The 18,367-nt window shown below is 42.8% G+C and overlaps 2 protein-coding genes across 10 annotated transcripts in view; one reads left to right on the plus strand and one right to left on the minus strand.

Moving 5' to 3' along the window:
- The window catches only part of CFAP52 (cilia and flagella associated protein 52), a 62,199-nt gene extending 54,450 nt beyond the window's left edge, over positions 1–7,749 (minus strand). For 3 of the 5 annotated variants that reach the window (XM_016932399.3, XM_016932398.3, XM_016932401.3), the window contains exon 1: positions 7,497–7,749. In XM_016932399.3, the coding sequence (XP_016787888.1) occupies positions 7,497–7,647 (151 nt within the window). In that variant the 5' untranslated portion in view covers positions 7,648–7,749. Of the gene's footprint in view, positions 1–7,123 lie in introns of all 5 variants that reach the window. The other 2 variants (XM_016932400.4, XM_016932403.2) reach the window with 2 other exon arrangements.
- Positions 7,750–8,381: 632 nt separating this feature from the next.
- STX8 (syntaxin 8) overlaps positions 8,382–18,367 on the plus strand; it is a 326,781-nt gene continuing 316,795 nt past the window's right edge. For 3 of the 5 annotated variants that reach the window (XM_063799782.1, XM_054670474.2, XM_016932407.2), the window contains exons 1-2: positions 8,382–8,473; positions 15,777–15,876. In XM_063799782.1, the coding sequence (XP_063655852.1) occupies positions 8,457–8,473; positions 15,777–15,876 (117 nt within the window). In that variant the 5' untranslated portion in view covers positions 8,382–8,456. The remainder of the gene's footprint in view (positions 8,474–15,776; positions 15,877–18,367) is intronic. The other 2 variants (XM_001165656.6, XM_016932408.3) reach the window with 1 other exon arrangement.

Below are 18,367 nucleotides of genomic sequence, written 5' to 3' on the forward strand. Positions count from 1 at the left end.
TTGTATGCTTGAATGTAATTATTGTTTTGCTTGAGTTGGTAGTTTATTCACTAAAAACAGTTTCAGGAGAACAGGACCTTCAGCAAAAATAAAAGAAAATACAATGACCAACAACTCTGGGAATGGGCTGACCAGCCTGGTAAGAACAGGGCAGATGGCATCTGCAGAAGGCCCCAAAATATTGACTAACTGCCTACCTGAGACTGCACATGTTTCACAAAAATGCTTTGATCATTATTCCTCTAATTTCCCTGATCCAGAGACTCAACTCGGTGAGGTGGTCTTTGAACGCTAGTTTATTGTCTCCCCTGGGTTGCTGGCTTCTCCAATAAAGCTAACCTTCCTTTCACCAAAGCTCATCTCTTGAGTTTTTAGCTTTCAAGTGACAAGTGGCCCAAACTTGATTTTGGTTACACCAAGAACCATCTCAACAATTATAAACGCTTGTAATATGTTTTAATATGAAACAGACCCAGGTCCTCCATTATTGCTCACCTATGGTCAGAATTTTTTTGATTGCTCTTCGTGTTTATTTTACAATACAAACTTGCATGTCACCTTGGCTATTTAAAATTCATGATTGTGTTTTTAGTGAAATAGTATTAAATGTATAGATTAACTTAAGGGAAAATGATTTTTATAATAATATAAAATACCTCTATTTTAAAAACAGGATATGTTTCTTCATAAGTCTCCTTTTATGCCTTCTAGTAGCATTTTCCATTTTTTTCATAAAGATCTCACTCATTTCTTATTACATTTATTCTTGGGTTTTTAAAAAACTTTTTTGTTGCTATCTCCTTCTCCATCGAAAGACTCATAAATATTTATTAATATAATCTTCTTGTTCTTAAATGAATGCTTCTTTTATATTTAACTTCCTCTGGAATTTATTTTGGTGCTTTATGTGATTCCTGTAGCTAAATGGATTATTTTTGCTCAAATGGCCAAATGTAATTATTGAATAAATGATTCTTTTCATTTTAATTGAGTGTTCCTTCTTTATGCAGTATGTTCTTATAATACCAAGGTTTATGTCTTTAGGGTGATCTATTCCTACTAAAAAATTTTTATTTTTTTCTAATTGCAGGTTCTTTATAAACAATCATATGGCTATCCATATGGAAAAATTAAACTTAGATTCATAATTCACACCTTACACAAACAATATCTTCCAGGTAGATCAAAGACCTAAATGTGAAAAACAAGATAATGTGTACAAAAGGTGTAAGAAATGACTTTCCAACTATGACACAAAAAGAGCAAATCATAAAAGAAAAGGCTGAAATATTTACCCAGTTATGTTAAAAATGAAAAACATCTAGGCTGGGTTGGGTGGCTCACGCCTGTAATCCCAGCACTTTGGGAGGCCGAGGCAGGCAGATCACTTGAGGCTGGGAGTTTGAGACCAGCCTGGCCAATATGGCAAAACCCTGTCTCTACTAAAAATACAAAAATTAGCTGGGCGTGGTGGTGGACACCTATAATCCCAGCTACTTGAGAGGCTGAGGCAGGAGAATCGCTTAAACCTGGGAGGTGGATGTTGCAGTGAGCTGAGATTGTGCCACTGCACTCCAGCCTGGGTGACAGAGTGAGACTCTTTCTCAAAAAATCAAAAAATTTAATGACTAAAGACATTGTTATTGGAAGGATGAAGAGAAAAACACAAACAAGAAGATATTTTCAATGTATACAATAGACAAAGGGTCATCTCCATAATATACGAAGAACTCCTACAAGGCAATAAGGAAAACATATGCTTCTCAACAGAAAAATGAGCAAAGGATATGGATAGCCAGTTTATGCTGAAGGAAATTCAAAACCCAATAAACCTACAAAAAGAGATGCAACCTCATAAGTAACCAGGAAAATGTAAATTATGTCCGAAATGAGATACCATGTCATATCCACCAAAATGGCTAAAATTAAGATGGCTGACAGTACCAGGCAACCGTGTTGATGTGGAACAAAGCCAACACTCATAAAATGCTTGGTGGGAGAGTAAATCGGTCTAATCATTTTGGAAAACAATGTGTCTTTATTGATGATGCTTGAATGCGCACATGCCCCAGGACCCAGCTACTCTACTCTTAGGTGTGTAACCTGCCCAGAGATAACCTTGTAACATGCAGGTGTGTATTTCTTCAGATTTATTTTTTGTTTTTGCATTTAAAAATTATGGTTCTTGGTTGCAAACTAGAAGAGTCAACTCTGGCTAAATGTAGCAGAAAAAGAATTATACGGAAGGAATACGTATTGCTCACACAACTGGCAGGAAGTTTGGGTCACACTTGAAAAATGGGCAGAACTAATAGCAAGGCAAGACCAAGTGACACGAACTAAAGACCTCTCATGGCCACACTGCTCAACGCTCAATGCTCCTTTGCATCACTCCTATAAGAGTGGAACTGCTGAGTGGGAATGTACGATTGGCTGAACCAATTATGTTACATCTCTCAATTGGCTGCCAAGGAATTAGGAGAGAAAATATGTGCCCCTTTTAGGCTCTCACTAAAGCAATAGAACCAGCTCCTACCTATCCTGGGATACTTCTCAAATAGAATAGTATTCAGATATGAGTAACCAAAACTACGCATGTCCACTACAATTCATATTCTTTGCTCTCTTCTCCAGACATACTCACACACACTCCATTTTCTCTCTCTCTCGCCTTCTCTCCCTCCCTTTCTGTCTCCCTCTGTCCCTCCCTCCCTCTCCTCTCTCTCTATCCCCTCTCTCTCTCTCAAACATATGTACACTTTAAACTGTAATAGGCTTATATCATATACACTGTATGGCAAATTGCATTTTATACTTAATATATCTTTGACATGTTTCCTCGTTAGTTTATATACATCTATTCCATTTTTCTTAAGGATTGTACAGTATCGAATTGCACAAAAGGAATATAATTTTAAAAATTATTGGAGTGAAATTCATATAACATAAAATTAACTATTTTAACGTGAACAATTCAGTGGCATTTAGTGCATTCACAATGCTGTGCAACCACCACTTCCGGGTTCACGCCATTCTCCTGCCTCAGCCTCCCGAGTAGCTGGGACTACAGGTGCCCGCCACCGCGCCCGGCTAATTTTTTGGTATTTTTAGTAGAGACGGGGTTTCACCGTGTTAGCCAGGATGGTCTCCATCTCCTGACCTCGTGATCCACCCGCCTTGGCCTTCCAGAGTGCTGGGATTACAGGCGTGAGCCACCACGCCTGGCCACGTAATTTTTTAAAACTTCTTACCAATGGATATTTGGGTTGTTTCTTCCAATGTTTCAGCTATTATAGACAATATCACAGTGAACTTCATTGTACATAAATTTTTTGAAAACTTGAATAAGTGATTCAAGTTCTTAAAAGCTCAAAGATTATCCTCACTAAAAATTTTAATAGATACTATAAAACTGGCCTTCAACAAGGTTGTAAAATTAATACTGGCAGTAGTAATTGAGAACCATTTCTTATTCTCACCTTATTATATTACCCTTTTTTTTCTCTTTTTGCCTTTGCCAGTTTGAGAAGCAAAAACCATCACTGCTTTAACAGCATTTTTTTTTTTTTTTGAGACCAGGTCTCACTCTGTTGCCCAGGCAGGAGTGCAGTGGTACAGTGATGGCTCACTGCAGCCTCTACCTCCTGGGCTCAGGTGATCCTCCCACCTCAGCCTCTCGAATAGCTGGGACTACAGGCATGCATCGCCATGCCTGGCTATTTTTTGGTATTTTTTATAGAGATAGGGTTTCACCATGTTGCCCAGGCTGGTCTCAAACTCTTGGCCTCAAGGAATCTTCCTGCCTCAACCTCCCAAAGTGCTGGGATTACAGGTGTGAGCCACCGCACATGACCTTTAATAGCATTTTTAAGCTTTTTGAGCTAATAGCCATTTATATTTATTTACCTATTTACAGGGTCTGGCTTTTTTTTTTTTTTAAGAAAGGTCTAGACAGTAAATATTTTAGGCTTCGTAGGCAATATGGTCTCTTGAGACTACTCATCTCTGCTAGTGTGGTATAAAAGCAGCCATAGACAATACATAAACAAATGGGCATAGCTACATTCCAATAAAACTTTATTTACAAAAACAGGCAGTGGGCCAGATTTGGCCCATGGGCTATAGTTTGTAGACTCCTGATCTATTTTGTAGTTGTTGCTGTTTTTAGTTTACAAGAACTCTTTGTATACCATAATAGGAAAATCATGGGCTACCTACTCCAGTCAATGGATGAATGTGACCAAACCCTTAATAACTATAACTTTATTAAATGTTTTTAACACAAGTATATTTGGTTTGCTTAAATAATTAATTCCTGCCAAAATGCAATACCTACAAGTGTCAAGTACAGTTACATATTGATACCATAAAGTTAAAATTCAAGTTTAAGGCCAGTCGCGGTGGCTCACGCCTGTAATCCCAGCACTTTGGGAGGCCGAGGCGGGTGGATCACCTGAGGTCAGGAGTTCAAGACCAGCCTGGCCAACGTGGCGAAACACCGTGTCTATTAAAAATACAAAAATTAGCCAGGTGTGGTGGTGGATACCTGTAATCCCAGCTACTTGGGAGGCTGAGGCAGAAGAATCACTTGAACCCATGAGGCAGAGGTTGCAGTGAGCCGAGATTGCACCGCTGCACTCCAGCCTGGGCGACAGGGTGAGACTCCATCTCAAAAAAAAAAAATTCAAGTTGAATAATGTAACACTATAGTGAGTTTCAGTGTTGCAGTGAAAAAAGGGGCCTTGCTTTTGTTTCTAATTTGTTTCCATCTGAAATCTAAACTCAATCACTTGGCATTTAAGGCCTCTGAAATCTAATTCCAGCTTCTCTTTCCTGTGTTATCCTGCCAGTCCCTGATACTGAAGCCACACCAAGCTATTTGCCGTTCTGCAACCAGGCCCTGCACTCTCCACTTTTCCTCCTCTGCCCCCCACTATTGCTGTAACCTGAAATATTCTGCCTTCAACCTTTACCTGCTGACTGCTAGTCAAAATCTTTTCTCCTGAGCCTTATGAAAGTTCTGTCTTTTCTCTCTCTCCCTCTTTTTTTTAGAGCTAGTATAGCTTTTTAAAATAAACATTTTTCAGTGAAGACAAAATACAGAAAACTCAATCACTTTTGTAAACTAAAAATAAAATCATAAGCTCCCCAATCCCCACACTGCCCCACCCCAGCCACTGACTGAACAGATCCCCTTTTGGACAAAGGGACCCCCAAAACACCTTAAAGCAGAGTTCCCAGCCTTGAAGGAATGGGAGGTCAGACATGCCTCATTATACCCCCTCTCTTTTGTGGTTTAGACAAAAGCATTAATGTTAAAATAGAGATCATAAGATTGACAGAAACAGACTCTGTGGCAATAAGATATCCAATTATAAACAGGACCTAAGGCCATGCACCCCTCCACCCTGTGGCTGGGTGTGGTGGCTCAAGCCTGTAATCCCAGCACTTTGGGAGGCCAAGGCAGGTGGATCACCTGAGGTCAGGAATTGGAGACTAGCCTGGCCAACACGGTGAAACCCCGTCTCTACTAAGAATACAAAAATTAGCCAGGCGTGGTGGTGGGTGCTTATAATCCCAGCTACTCTGGAGGCTGACGCAGGAGAATAGCTTGAATTCAGGAGGTGGAGGTTGCAGTGAGCAGAGATTGTGCCATTACACTCCAGAGCGAGACTCCACTGTCTCAAAATAAATAAATAAAATAAACTCTGCACTGCCACAAGGTTTTTCTTTTTCTCTGGCAGCTAAACAAGCACTTAGCTTGAGATAAGCAATATGAAAACAACTGCAACCTGTCCAGTTCATAGGCACTTACTAACTGAAGCCCTGTTCAAGCTGCCATAAGAACAATTTTGATTGGACAACAGACTGATTTCAGTAATGTTCTCCTGGCAAGAAGACCACTCACCATGGACTACCTCTGGCCAGTTTACTGAGGCTTCCCACTTAACGTGCCGTCATGTCCTGAAAAGGCCTTTTGACATATAGGACCTAATTGTAATACATTTAAATGTTAGGTCTCCATCCCAAGGTGAATATGGGTGATATAGTACATCAATGTTTGTTCAATACACATGTGTCGGGACCACCTTCATGAGTATTCATAGCTCCTCCTATAACCTGTTGAATATGTATGTTTGTTTATTTATTTATTTATTTATTTTTTGAGACGGAGTCTCGCTCTGTCCCCCAGGCTGGAGTGCAGTGGCGTGACCTTGGCTCACTGCAACCTCTGCCTCCCAAGTTCAAGTGATTCTCCTCCCTCAGCCTCTCAAGTAGCTGGGATTACAGGCACCTACCACCACGCCCGGATAATTTTTGTATTTTTAGTATAGATGGGGTTTCACCATGTTGGACAGGATGGTCTCGAACTCCTGACCTCAGGTGATCTACCTGCCTTGGCCTCCCAAAGCGCTGGGATTACAGGCATGAGCCACTGCCCCCGGCCTCAGTTGCAGAGTTCTATGTGTGTGGTTCTGCATTGGCTCAACAAGTGACATTATGCAACCCACTGTAGGCTGCTCAATTGTTTCTCAATGATCTTGTAACCAACTCTCAAGATATCTGATATCCGAAATGTATAAAGCACTCACTTTCTATTGGAGACTGTTAAAGTTAAACCAAGAGTCAAGAGCTAAGTCCTAGAGTATGCTTAAAACTTTAGACAGTGATTGTTCTGCATCCACATTCTTAAAGCTTTCAGACATCACAACACACATTTTTGAAAAGTTTTGCTTCTCCTAAAATCTAATTCATTGTTTTCTCATCCCTCAAAAAACCAAAACCCCTCAAAAAGAACAATAAAACCCCACAGCTTTTTCTTCCCAGAATCTTCAAAACAATAGACAGTCACAAATAAGATTTCAGCGGAGCGGCCCAGTCCCTTTTTCTCTCCGCTTTAGCTCCCCCTGGCGTCCCCTTCCCCTTCTGTCGTGGTCTGAAATCCTCATCATTTAGAAACCTTCCTTAGGATTAGAGGACCAACAACATCCCCTCAGGGGGTTGCTCGAACACACGTTCCCTCCCAGCCCTTTCTCACTGGTACGCCAGTTGGGATTTTAGCAGATTTCCTAGCTAGTCCCAGGGGACGACACAGACAGCATCCTTCTGTGTGGTTACTTACGAAGGAGCCTAGGGCTTTGCGAGCGGCGTGGGGTTCAGAGCCAGGAAGGGCTGACCTAGTGGGAGAAGGGTTACAACCACCCGTACTCATCCGGCCCGCCTGGGGAGGAGGCATTTGGTCCCTTTTAGGTGCTGGCGCTTGTCCGAGCTGGTAAAAACCATCCCACTCCCTGAGGCTTGGATCGAGGAAGTGACTCTCCAAGGCCTTGGGGCAGGTCAGGCTGTGCGGGTCCTCCTGTGCATGTCCCTGGCCAGGGCGCCTGCTGTTGTCCCACACTGCCTTTCAGGTGTCCCCGGTGTCTCACTATTCCTGTTTGCACTACACGTCCTCCGAATTCCTAAACCAGCCAGCCCAAAGATGCTGGAGGCCTCACCATTGAAGCCGATCACGGCGTCAAGTTCCAGCTCCGCCACTTGGGCCTCCGGCGAAATTTTGTTATCCATCCTTGGGAGGTTCTGATTACTTTGCTCTCCTCCCCAGTGGGTGCAGCGTCTTCTGGTCGTTATGGTAACGGACGAGCGCATGCGCTCCAGCTCTACGCCCGCGCAGAAACCCAGCCTGCCGAATTCGAGTTCATTAGCATTCTTGGAAATGAAGGGGTATGGGGACTGGAAGAGAGATGGGGTGGGACTCCTCTTCTTTTTTTTGTGCTATTTCTCTGGAAATTTAGGGGATGGCACTAACTGCGCAGAACTAATTCCTCCATCCCCTCGTGTAGAGTCTGTGACTTCTTAGTAACTCTAAAATCAAGCACCGAATGAATGGCATTTAAAAAATATGTGATCAAGCGTACAGGACTGATGGGAAGGCTGCTATAAAAAAATATATATAATTGATACTTCTTTGGGCCCCTGTTTGAAGCAGCGTGAAAAAAATTTTAAAGATTTTTTAAAAAGCGTTATTGAGGTATAATTTACATATCATAAAGTTAACTTAAAGTAGGTTGTAGTGAGTTTACGCAGCGTGCAAGTCTCACCGCAATCTAGTGTTTTGTTTATTGTTTTGTTTTTGAAGCAGGATAAATTTTTAAGTAACTGCTACAGAGAGGTCTTGCAGCGCTCCCACCTTCCTGGGAAAATGCTTTGTTTCTATTTAACAGTTTTAACTGAGCTCAGCAGTTCGCGTCTCTTGGTGGGAGTAGATTGCTCCAGTGTACTGTCCCCAGGGGAGCGCTTTCCTTTCTCTGATTATAGTTCTGAGGCTCTAGCTACTCACTTTGCAAACTCCAGGCTCCGGTCGCGCACGGGACGAACTGCGGGGAGTGAGCCGCGCGGGCCGCCGTAGTCAGCTGCTAAGAGCAGGAAGAGTCCGAGCGGCGGGCGGAGTCTGCAGGATGGCACCGGACCCCTGGTGAGTCCCGGGTGAGGGCGGCGGTGCGTGGAGGGACCTTCGGGGAGGCCGGGCTTCCGGGGAGCAGGCGATCACTTCGCATTGCCGCTGGTGGCCTTTCGGGATGAGGGGAGGGGCAGCGAGACCTTTCCTTTACTGAGGGGGCTCAGCCACATCCCGCCACACTTGGTCCTTGCAAGGGTGGCCCGGGAAGGAGACCAGGTGGTCCGCTGGAGAGCTGAGGACTTAAGCCAAATCTCTGAATATTCCTTTAGCTTTTCTGGGCTGCATCTCGTTGCGGGGATTTCCCGCCCATCCTGGTTGTGGAGCTGGCCGGTGCAGGCTTCCCTGGACTCCTATAAAAGCGAAGTCGAAATAACGTTTTTGTAGCATGTCAGTCCATCCCGGTAAACCCCCTTATTTCACAGGTGGAGAAACCGACGTTCAGAATCCATGGCCACCAGCCAGTTAGTAACCAGCTGGGGCTAAGACCTAGATCTTGGGGGCCCTTCCAGATACAGGAACCTGGGAGGGAAATTGTGCACTTGTTTATAAGGCATTTTGCACTTTCTTGAGTTAATATCATGAAGTCTTTTCCTTTAGCAGTAGCTTCGGCAGTAAAACAATAGCTGATAAGGGTGATTTATTTAGTAGTTAGTCCCAAGGACTGCATGATGAAAGATGCAACTTTTGATCCCAAGAAACATATTGTTTGATGCCAAGGAACATATTGTTATTGAACATAGACTTGACCTTTCTGCTTAATAATTAAAAACATATTACAGCTCTATAACGTTCGTGTTGGAATATGTGTCTTATGTTGTTATTTCTAATATAGTTTATAATTGTTTAAGTTGCCCACATCCTGGATATTAGAAGAATGGATTCCAAGAACAAAGTTGAGTTACCTGGAATCTAGGTTATTTGGGCCAATTATTTAATTTAGCATTTACTTTTTTAAACCGGATGCGGTGGTGGCTCACGCCTGTAATCCCAGTACTTTGGGAGGCCGAGGCAGGCGGATCACCTGAGGTCGGGAGTTCGAGACCAGCCTGACCAACATGGAGAAACTCCGTCTCTACTAAAAATACAAAATTAGCCGGGCATGGTGGTACATGCCTGTAATCCCAGCTACTCGGGAGACTGAGGCAGGAGAATCGCTTGAACCCGGGAGGTGTAGGTTGTGGTGAGCTGAGATCGTGCCATTGCACTCCAGCCTGGGCAACACGAGCGAAACTCCGTCTCAAAAAAAAAGTAAAAAACCCAAAAATCCCTAATTTTAACAGTTATATACACCCCTTGATAGAGAATATTCAATTTAGAGAATACTGAAAATTTGCAAAAAGGAAAATAAATAGCATCTTTAACTCTATACTTTGGAAATAGCCATTAATGATTTTTTTTTACAATGAATTTGTTATTTTAATCTATATTTTTTATATATAATATAAACAGCATTTCTCTATGTCATTGGACATTCTTTGAAAGCATAACTTTCTTTTCTTCTTTTTTTTTTTTTTTGAGACGGAGTCTTGCTCTGTCTGTCACCCAGGCTGGAGTGCAATGGCGCGATCATGGCTCACTGCAACCTCCACCTCCTGGGCTTAAGCAACTCTCCTGCCTCAGCCTCTGGAGTAGCTGGGACTACAGGCACACGCAGCCACGCCCAGCTAATTTTTTGTATTTTAGTAGAGACAGGGTTTTACCGTGTTGCCTAGGCTGATCTTGAACTCCTGAGCTCAGGCAATCTGCCCGCCTTGGCCTCCCAAAGTGCTGGGATTACAGGTGTGAGCCACCGCACCCGGCCTCATAATTGTCTTATGTTGCAAAATAATGCATCACATGAATGACCATAATTTATTTTTCTCCTATTAGTTTTTTGTTTTTCTGATGTTTTGTTTTGTTTTATCATTGCAAAGGCAGTCCCTTTGTTCCATCTCTTATTTCCTTGGGCTCCCTGTCTAGAAGTAGGAATTAGAACTGTTGAAAGTGAAGCATTTATACTTTTTTTGTTATTCTCAATCAGTTTGACTAAGTGGCTTTCTCATTAGACTGTTGAAAGTGAAATAGAACTGTTGGGCTCAAGGGTATGAACATTTTTAAGGCCCTTGATACTGTGAACCCCAAAGTATCTGAGACAGGTCTCAGTCAATTTAGAAAGTTTATTTTGCCAAGGTTAAGAATGCACCCATGACACAGCCTCAGGAGGTTCTGAAGACCTGTGCCCAAGGTGGTTGGGGAACAGCTTGCTTTTATACAATTTAGGGAGAATAATACATGAATTAATACATGTAAGATTTATGATGGCTCAATCCAGAAGGGAGGGACACCTCGAAGGGCGTGGGGGGCTTCCAGGTCATAAGTAGATTGAAAAATTTTCTGATTGGCAATTGGTTGAGTTATTAATAGAAACGAATGTCTAGGTTATGATAAGGGGTAGTGGAGACCAAGATTTTATGATGCAAATGAAGCCTCTGGGTAGCAGGCTTTAGAGATAATACATTGTAAGTGTTTCTTATCAGACTTAAGGTCTGTATTGATGTTAATGCTGGTTGGCTTTTCCTGAATTCCAAAAAGGAGGAGAGGATATATAATGAGACATGTCTGATCCCCTCTTCCCATCATGGCCTGAACCAGTGTTTCAGGTTAACTTTGGAATGCCCTTGCCTTAGGGTAGGGGTCCATTCAGATGGTTGCGGGGGTGGGGGTGGGGTGTTGGGGGTGGGCTTAGAATTTTATTTTGGTTTACAATACATATTCCTAAGTTGCCCTCCACCTTCTGGAACCTAAATCCCTCAGTTTACAAATCAAGTAGGAAATAAAGGTCAAAGATAAGGGACAGGCCCCCAGTTATCTATTTAGATTGGTGGAAGCTATCACTGGACCCCAAGCTTCTTCCACAGTTAATGTTGATAAAGCATTGAGACTTTTTCTGTTATACTTCATTAGTTTGATGAAGTGGCTTTCTCATTGGACTATTGAGAGTGAAACAGTGAGACACTCAGCTTGCTCCCAAAGCACAAAATGGGTCGCTGATTAGGGGGGTAGAAAGGAGTATGGGAAGGGACTTGAAAAACCTATAAAAGGCCAGGTGTGGTGGCTCACACCTGTAATCCTAGCACTTTGGGAGGCTGAGGCAGGTGGATCATAAGGTCAGGAGTTCGAGACCAGCCTGACCAACATGGTGACACCCCGTCTCTACTAAAAACGCAAAAATTAGCTGGGCACGGTGGTGCGTGCCTGTAATCCCAGCTACTCAGGAGGCTGAGGCAGGAGAATCACTTGAACCCGGGCGGTGGAGGTTGCAGTGAGCCGAGATTGCGCCACTGCACTTCAGCCTGGGTGACAGAGCGAGACTCCATGTCAAAACAAAACAAAACAAACAAACAAAAACAACCTATAAAAACAGATTCAACTACAGCTTTACCTTTGTGTTGCTAAAATCATAGGTCATTGGCACTTCCCTCAGTGTCTAGCAATGGAATATAGCAGTTACTATTTTAATGGCCTATCAAAGCAAGTGGTAAGCTTGCTGTTTAACAGAAGGAGCCCATGATCACTGTCTCTGAACTGGCTCTTTGCTAATGTTAATTAGCTTTACCTCCAGGGTAACTAATTTGTTGATGATGTACCATTTCCAGAAAAATTACAGTTAAACCGTAATAGTTTTATATCCTGATTGGACTTTTTATGTTGGTAGCATGGTCTTCTTTTTGTTGAATTGCTTTTTAAAAACTTTATTTTGGAAGGTAAAAGATACACCAACTAGAATAGTATAATGGGCCCCTTTCATACTCACCACCCAATTTCTGTGATTATCAATATTCTGTCATTCTTGTTTCATCTCTACCCTCCACACCTTTTTTTTTTTTTTTTTTTTTTGAGATGGAGTCTTGCTCCGTCGCCCAGGCTGGAGTGCAGTGGCATGATCTTGGCTCACCACAACCTCTGCCTCCTGAGTTCAAGTGATTCTCCTATCTCAGCCTCCCGAGTAGCTGGGATTACAAGCACCCGCCACCATGCCCGGCTAATTTTTGTATTTTTAGTAGAGATGGGGTTTTGCCATGTTGGCCAGGCTGGTCTTGAACTCCTGACCTCAGGTGATCACCCGTCTTGGCCTCCCAAAGTGCTGGGATTACAGGTGTGAGCCACTACGCCTATGCCCGGCCCAGATTACTTTTTTTTTTTTTTTTTTGAGACAAAGTCTTGCTCTTGTCCCCCAGGCTGGAGTGCGATGGCACGATCTCGGCTAACTGCAACCTCTGCCTCCCGGGTTCCAGCGATTCTCCCGCCTCAGCCACCCCCCACCACCCAATTACTTTTTCTAAAACTAGTACTTCAGGCACCTGTGTGCTTGATAGTATAATGAGGTTGTCTATTGCCCCAGGCCAAGGGTTCCCGCCCGGACTTTACCGCAGATTGGAATCACTTGGAGAGCTTTTAAAGCTCCCCACGCACGCCCAGGACAAACCCCATACCAGTTCAGTCAGAATGCTGAGGTTGGGACCAGGCATTGTTATTTTTTTAAAGAATCCCCAGTGATTCCAACTTGTTTCAGAACTACTGCTCTTTAGGGCTAAAATAACAACACAAGGACTGGAGTCAGGACACCTGGGAGTTTGTGCTAGCTGTGTGCATTTCTCATAACCTCTTTAGGGCCACTCTCTGTGTGTAAAAGTGTTCTCTATGGCTCTAAAATTCTCCTTTAAGTCTAACCTTGTTAGACTGGTGTTCAAGGCTCTGCAGAAACTAGCTTCTACTCATCTCTACCATTTTATACTTACCAGGCTTCCAGGGCCACCACGCAGCCAAATGTGCCGGGCACGTTTCCTTCCATTCATCTTTGCTCGCCCTGTCTTTCACTAAGTCTAGAATGTGCTCCTCCCTCCTGTCTGAGTAAGAGACCTGCTTTAACTTCGTGGTCATCCAGATGTAACCTCATGGACCCTCTCCATCTGAGTGCCTTGGCCAGCAGTAATCTCTTCCACCTCTGAACTCCAGACGTACTTACCACTTAGATCCCACATTTGGCAGGAGGCAAAACTTACCATATGTGGATGATTTTTATATGTATGGTCTGGACCCCAGAGCCAGACCTAGGCTCCTCTTTTCATGATAATATGGAGGAAAAAAAAAGTGAAATGTGGCAAAGTTTGGACCAGGACCCAATTTTCCTTATTAGCCTCCTGTTTTCTTAATTCTGTGTTTTCTTGTATCACTGCTATTTTTCCATACACACACAAATACATGAATATATATATATGAATGATATACATGTGACATATACGAATATGTAGTATATATGATATAAACGATAGTTATGTGATATATATGAATATATGTATCAGTGATATATATGATATATGTGAATGTGTGTGATATATATATGATATATACATGAATGGTGCTGCTTTACAGTATAGTGGTTAGTGGTTCAGGATCCTCTCTCAGGATCCTTATGAAGTTTACAGTGTAAAGCTCTTAGTATAGGACCTGGCTCAGGTCAGGTACTCAGCTGTTACTATTGCTATAATTATTCTAGTAAGATTCCTAAGGGAATTGATGGGCGCATTTTCCTTCATTAAAACAAAAACACTTATCAAGTTCCCTCAGTGTTCAAATGATATGTGGGAATTGAAAGGTTTTAAAAAATATATTGTTTACTCAAGCAAAAATTAGGACATTAGGGGCAACAGGAGTTTCCGATATTTTGTGATGGACTGGTCCTGGAAGATAATGCTGGTCATGTTAGTCCACAGAGTCTCTGCTTTTCAGGAGCAGACTGTCTGATAGGAGAAATGAAATGTGTATGCATGCTTAAGTATTTTTGTTTTTTTGTTTGTTTTTTTGAGATGGAGTCTCACAGTGTCGCTGGGCTGGAGTGCGATGGTGCGATCTCAGCTCACTGCAACCTTCGCCTCCTGGGTTCAAGCGATTCTCCTGCCTCAGCCTCCCAAGTAGCTGGGATTACAGGCACCCGCCACCATGCCTGGTTAATTCTTTGTATTTTTAGTTGAGACGGGGTTTCACTATGTTGGCCAGGCTGGTCTCGAACTTCTGACCTCATGATCTGCCCGCCTCGGCCTCCCAAAGTGCTGGGATTACAAGCGTGAGCCACCGCGTCCGGTCTGCTTAAATATTTTCTATATGATAGAAAGTAAAAATGCTCTGAGAGAAGCAAAACATAAGGGGCTATTGGGAGTTCACTGTGAACCCTTCAAAGCCTCCAACGCTGCTGAATGACAACTAGAAGCTTATTAAATGTTTTGAGAGAATTCTGGCAAGCTCAGATGTCAGGTGGGTGTGTGGCCTTTGTCCCCGGAGCATTTGGTTTTAGGCTAGACAATACTTGCTGTTCCTGCACCCTAGAGCTGCCTCCAGGCATCTGCAAGCCCAGCTTCTTCACCTTGCCTCGGTGTCACCTGATCCTAAGTAGCAGCTCCTTATCACTCTCTGTCCGTTTATCCTGCTGCGTTTTTCTTCTTAGCACCTATCAACACCTGACATACTATGTATTTATTTGTTTTATGACTTTCTTTCCTTAAAATATGAGCTCCTTGAAAGAGGGACTGTGTTCATCCTGTTCACTGCCATCTTCTCCAGTGCCCAGAACAGTGCCCAGTGCAGCGGAGACCCCCCACATGCTTTCTCGTTGGCAGAACAGCACAGTTGTTAAGAGCCCCGGCTCTGGGGCCAGACGGCCTTGGTTTGCAGCAGGCAGAACCACTTGGGCAAGTCACTCTAACTCTTTGTGCCTCCTTTTCTCATGTGTGAGTTGGAGATGGTAATGGTACCCACTTCATAGCGTTCCTGTTTTGATTAAGTGAGTTATTACTAACAAAGCCTTCAAAATAGTGCCTGGCACATGGTAAATAACGCTCAGTCCATGTTGCTTTTACTGGTCATGTTATTATTCTTCCCCTCTGTTTGAATTCTTTGGCTAGAATGAAAATGTCAAACTTAGACAATGCAAAAATTTCTTTTAAAGAACCTTAAGGCCAGGTGCAGGGGCTCACGCCTGTAATCCCAGCACTTTGGGAGGCCGAGGGGGCGGATCACGAGGTCAGGAGATGGAGACCATCGTGGCTAACACGGTGAAACCTCGTCTCTACTAAAAATACAAAAAATTAGCCAGGCATGATAGCGGGTGCCTGTAGTCCCAGCTACTGGGGAGGCTGAGGCAGGAGAATGGTGCGAACCCAGGAGGCAGAGCTTGCAGTGAGCTGAGATCGTGCCACTGCACTCCAGCCTGGGCGACAGAGCGAGACTCCGTCTCAAATAAAAAGAACCTTAAACATTTTCTCTTTTTACGACTTTGGTGCAGGTTCTCCACATACGATTCTACTTGTCAAATTGCCCAAGAAATTGCTGAGAAAATTCAACAACGAAATCAGTATGAAAGAAAAGGTGAAAAGGCACCAAAGGTAATACCACGAAGGAATTAGTACCCAATGATTTGTTTGAGTTTTGAGGCCTGAAAACCCTCCTATCTTTCTTTGAGGCTGTCTGTGCGCATGTGTGTATGATGATCTATCTGCTTACATATGTTGAATTGACATAACACCCAACCAGTTAGTAGTTATTTAATCATTGAGACTAAATGAGGCATAACACATTTAAGTTCTCCTGTTTTACTTTAAATATTTCTAACAATTTTATAGTCTAGTTCAGGGGTTAGTAAACTTCCTACAGATAATAAATCTTTTAGTCTTTGCAGGCCAAGAGACAATGTCTTCAAGTCTTTGAGTTTCTATCCTCACCACAAGGATAGTTATAGTTTTTACATTTTACATTAAAAATGTAAAAACAGGCCAGGCGTAGTGGCTCACACCTGTAATCCCAGCACTTTGGGAGGCTGAGGCGGGCAGATTGCTTGAGGTCAAGAATTCGAGACCAGCCTGGGCAACATGGGGAAACCCCATCTCTACTAAAAATATAAAACCTAGCCAGGCGTGGTGGCCCACACCTGTAGTCCCAGCTACTCAGGAGGCTGAGGCAGGAGAATTGCTTGAACCTGGGAGGTGGAGGCTGCAGTGAGCTAAGATCGCGCCACTGCACTCCCGCCTGGGCAACAGAGTGAGACCCTGTCTCAAAAAAGAAAAAAAATGTAAAAACCATCTTTAGTTATGGGCTGTATAAAAACAGTGGTGGGATTTGGCTAAGAAATAGATTTTTGTGAAATCACAAGTTTATACTTGTGATTATGATTGAAAATAGAAGCCTCTGATTCAAATCTAACACCACACCTTTCTTCCTTATTTTCCACATTCCAAATTTGTATTTTCTTTCTCTCACACTGAGAATCCTAGCTTCCAAAAGCATCAGTATGTTTTTACTCATTTGGTCTATTTTACAGTTTACAGAAAATGGTTTCAAAATTACTATAAGGTACCACGACAAACACTAAGTTCAAAATTTGAGTCTTTTTAAGTGTAGACTAATCTACTAAGAATGCTGAGGTTATTATGTTCCAAAGTTATTAGAATTATTTTTTAACTTTCAAGTTCAGGGGTACATATTTGGGTTTGTTGTATAGGTAAGCTTGTGTTATGGGGATTTGTTGTACACATTATTTTGTCACCCAGGTATGAAGCCTAGCACTTACTATTTTTCCTAATCCTCTTCCTCCTTCCAGCTTCCTCCCTCTGCTAGGCCCCAGTGTGTGTCATGTCCCCCTATGTATCCATATGTTCTCACCATTTAGCTCTCTCTTATATCAACAGAGTGAACAAACAACCTACAGAATGTGAGAACATGCAGTATTTGGTTTTCTGTTCCTGCATTAGTTTGCTAAGGATAATGGCCTTCAGCTCCATTCATGTTCCTGCAAAGGACATGATCTCGATCTTTTTTATGGCGGCATAATATTCCATAGTGTATATGTACCACATTTTCTCTGTCTGGTCTACCATTGGTGGGTATTAGGTTGATTCTGTCTTTTGTTATTGTGAATAGTGCTGCAGTGAACATACACATGCATGTGTCTCTTTTTTTTTTGAGATGGAGTTTTGCTCTTGTTGCCCAGGCTGGAGTGCAGTGGTGCAATCTGGGCTCACTGCATCCTCTGCCTCCCAGGTTCAAGCCATTCTCCTGCCCCAGCCTCCAGAGTAGCTGGGATTACAAGTGCCTGACACCATGCCTGGCTAATTTTTGTATTTTTAGTAGAGATGGGGTTTCGCCATGTTGGCCAGGCTTATCTCGAACACCTGACCTCAGGTGATCCACCCACCTCGGCCTCCCGAAGTGCTGAAATTACAGGTGTGAGCCACCCCACCCGGCCACATGCATGTGTCTTTATGGAAGAATGATTTCTATTCCTTCGGGTATATACCCAATAACGGGATTTCTGAATCAAATAGTATTTCTGTTTTTAGTACTTTGAGGAATTGCCACACCGTCTTCCACAATGACTGAACTGATTTACACTCCCACTAACAGTGTATAAGTGTTCCTTTTGCTCTGCAACCTCCCGGGCATCTGTTATTTTTTGACTTTTTAGTAATAACCATGCTGACTGGTGTGAGATGGTATCTCATTGTGGTTTCTATTTGCACCTCTCTAATGATCAGTGATGTTGAGCTTTTTTTCCTGTTTTTTTTGGCAGCATGCCTGTCTTCCTTTGAAAAGTGTCTGTTTGTGTCCTTTGTCTGCTTTTTAATGGGGTGGATTTTTCTTGTAAATTTGCTTAAGTTCCTTATAGATACTGGCTATTAGATCTTTGTCAGATGGATAGCTTGCAAATATTTTCTCCCAATGTGTAGATTGTTTGTTCACTCTGTGGATAGTTTCCTTTTCTGTGCAGAAGCTCTTTAGTTGATTAGATCCTATTTGTCAATTTTTGCTTTTGTTGCAATTGCTTTTGGTGTCTTTGTCCTGAAATCTTTGCCTGTTCTTATGTCCAGAATAGTATTGCCT

This window comes from Pan troglodytes, chromosome 19, assembly GCF_028858775.2.
Source record: "Pan troglodytes isolate AG18354 chromosome 19, NHGRI_mPanTro3-v2.0_pri, whole genome shotgun sequence".
In the NCBI taxonomy this organism is placed as follows: Eukaryota; Metazoa; Chordata; class Mammalia; order Primates; family Hominidae; genus Pan; species Pan troglodytes.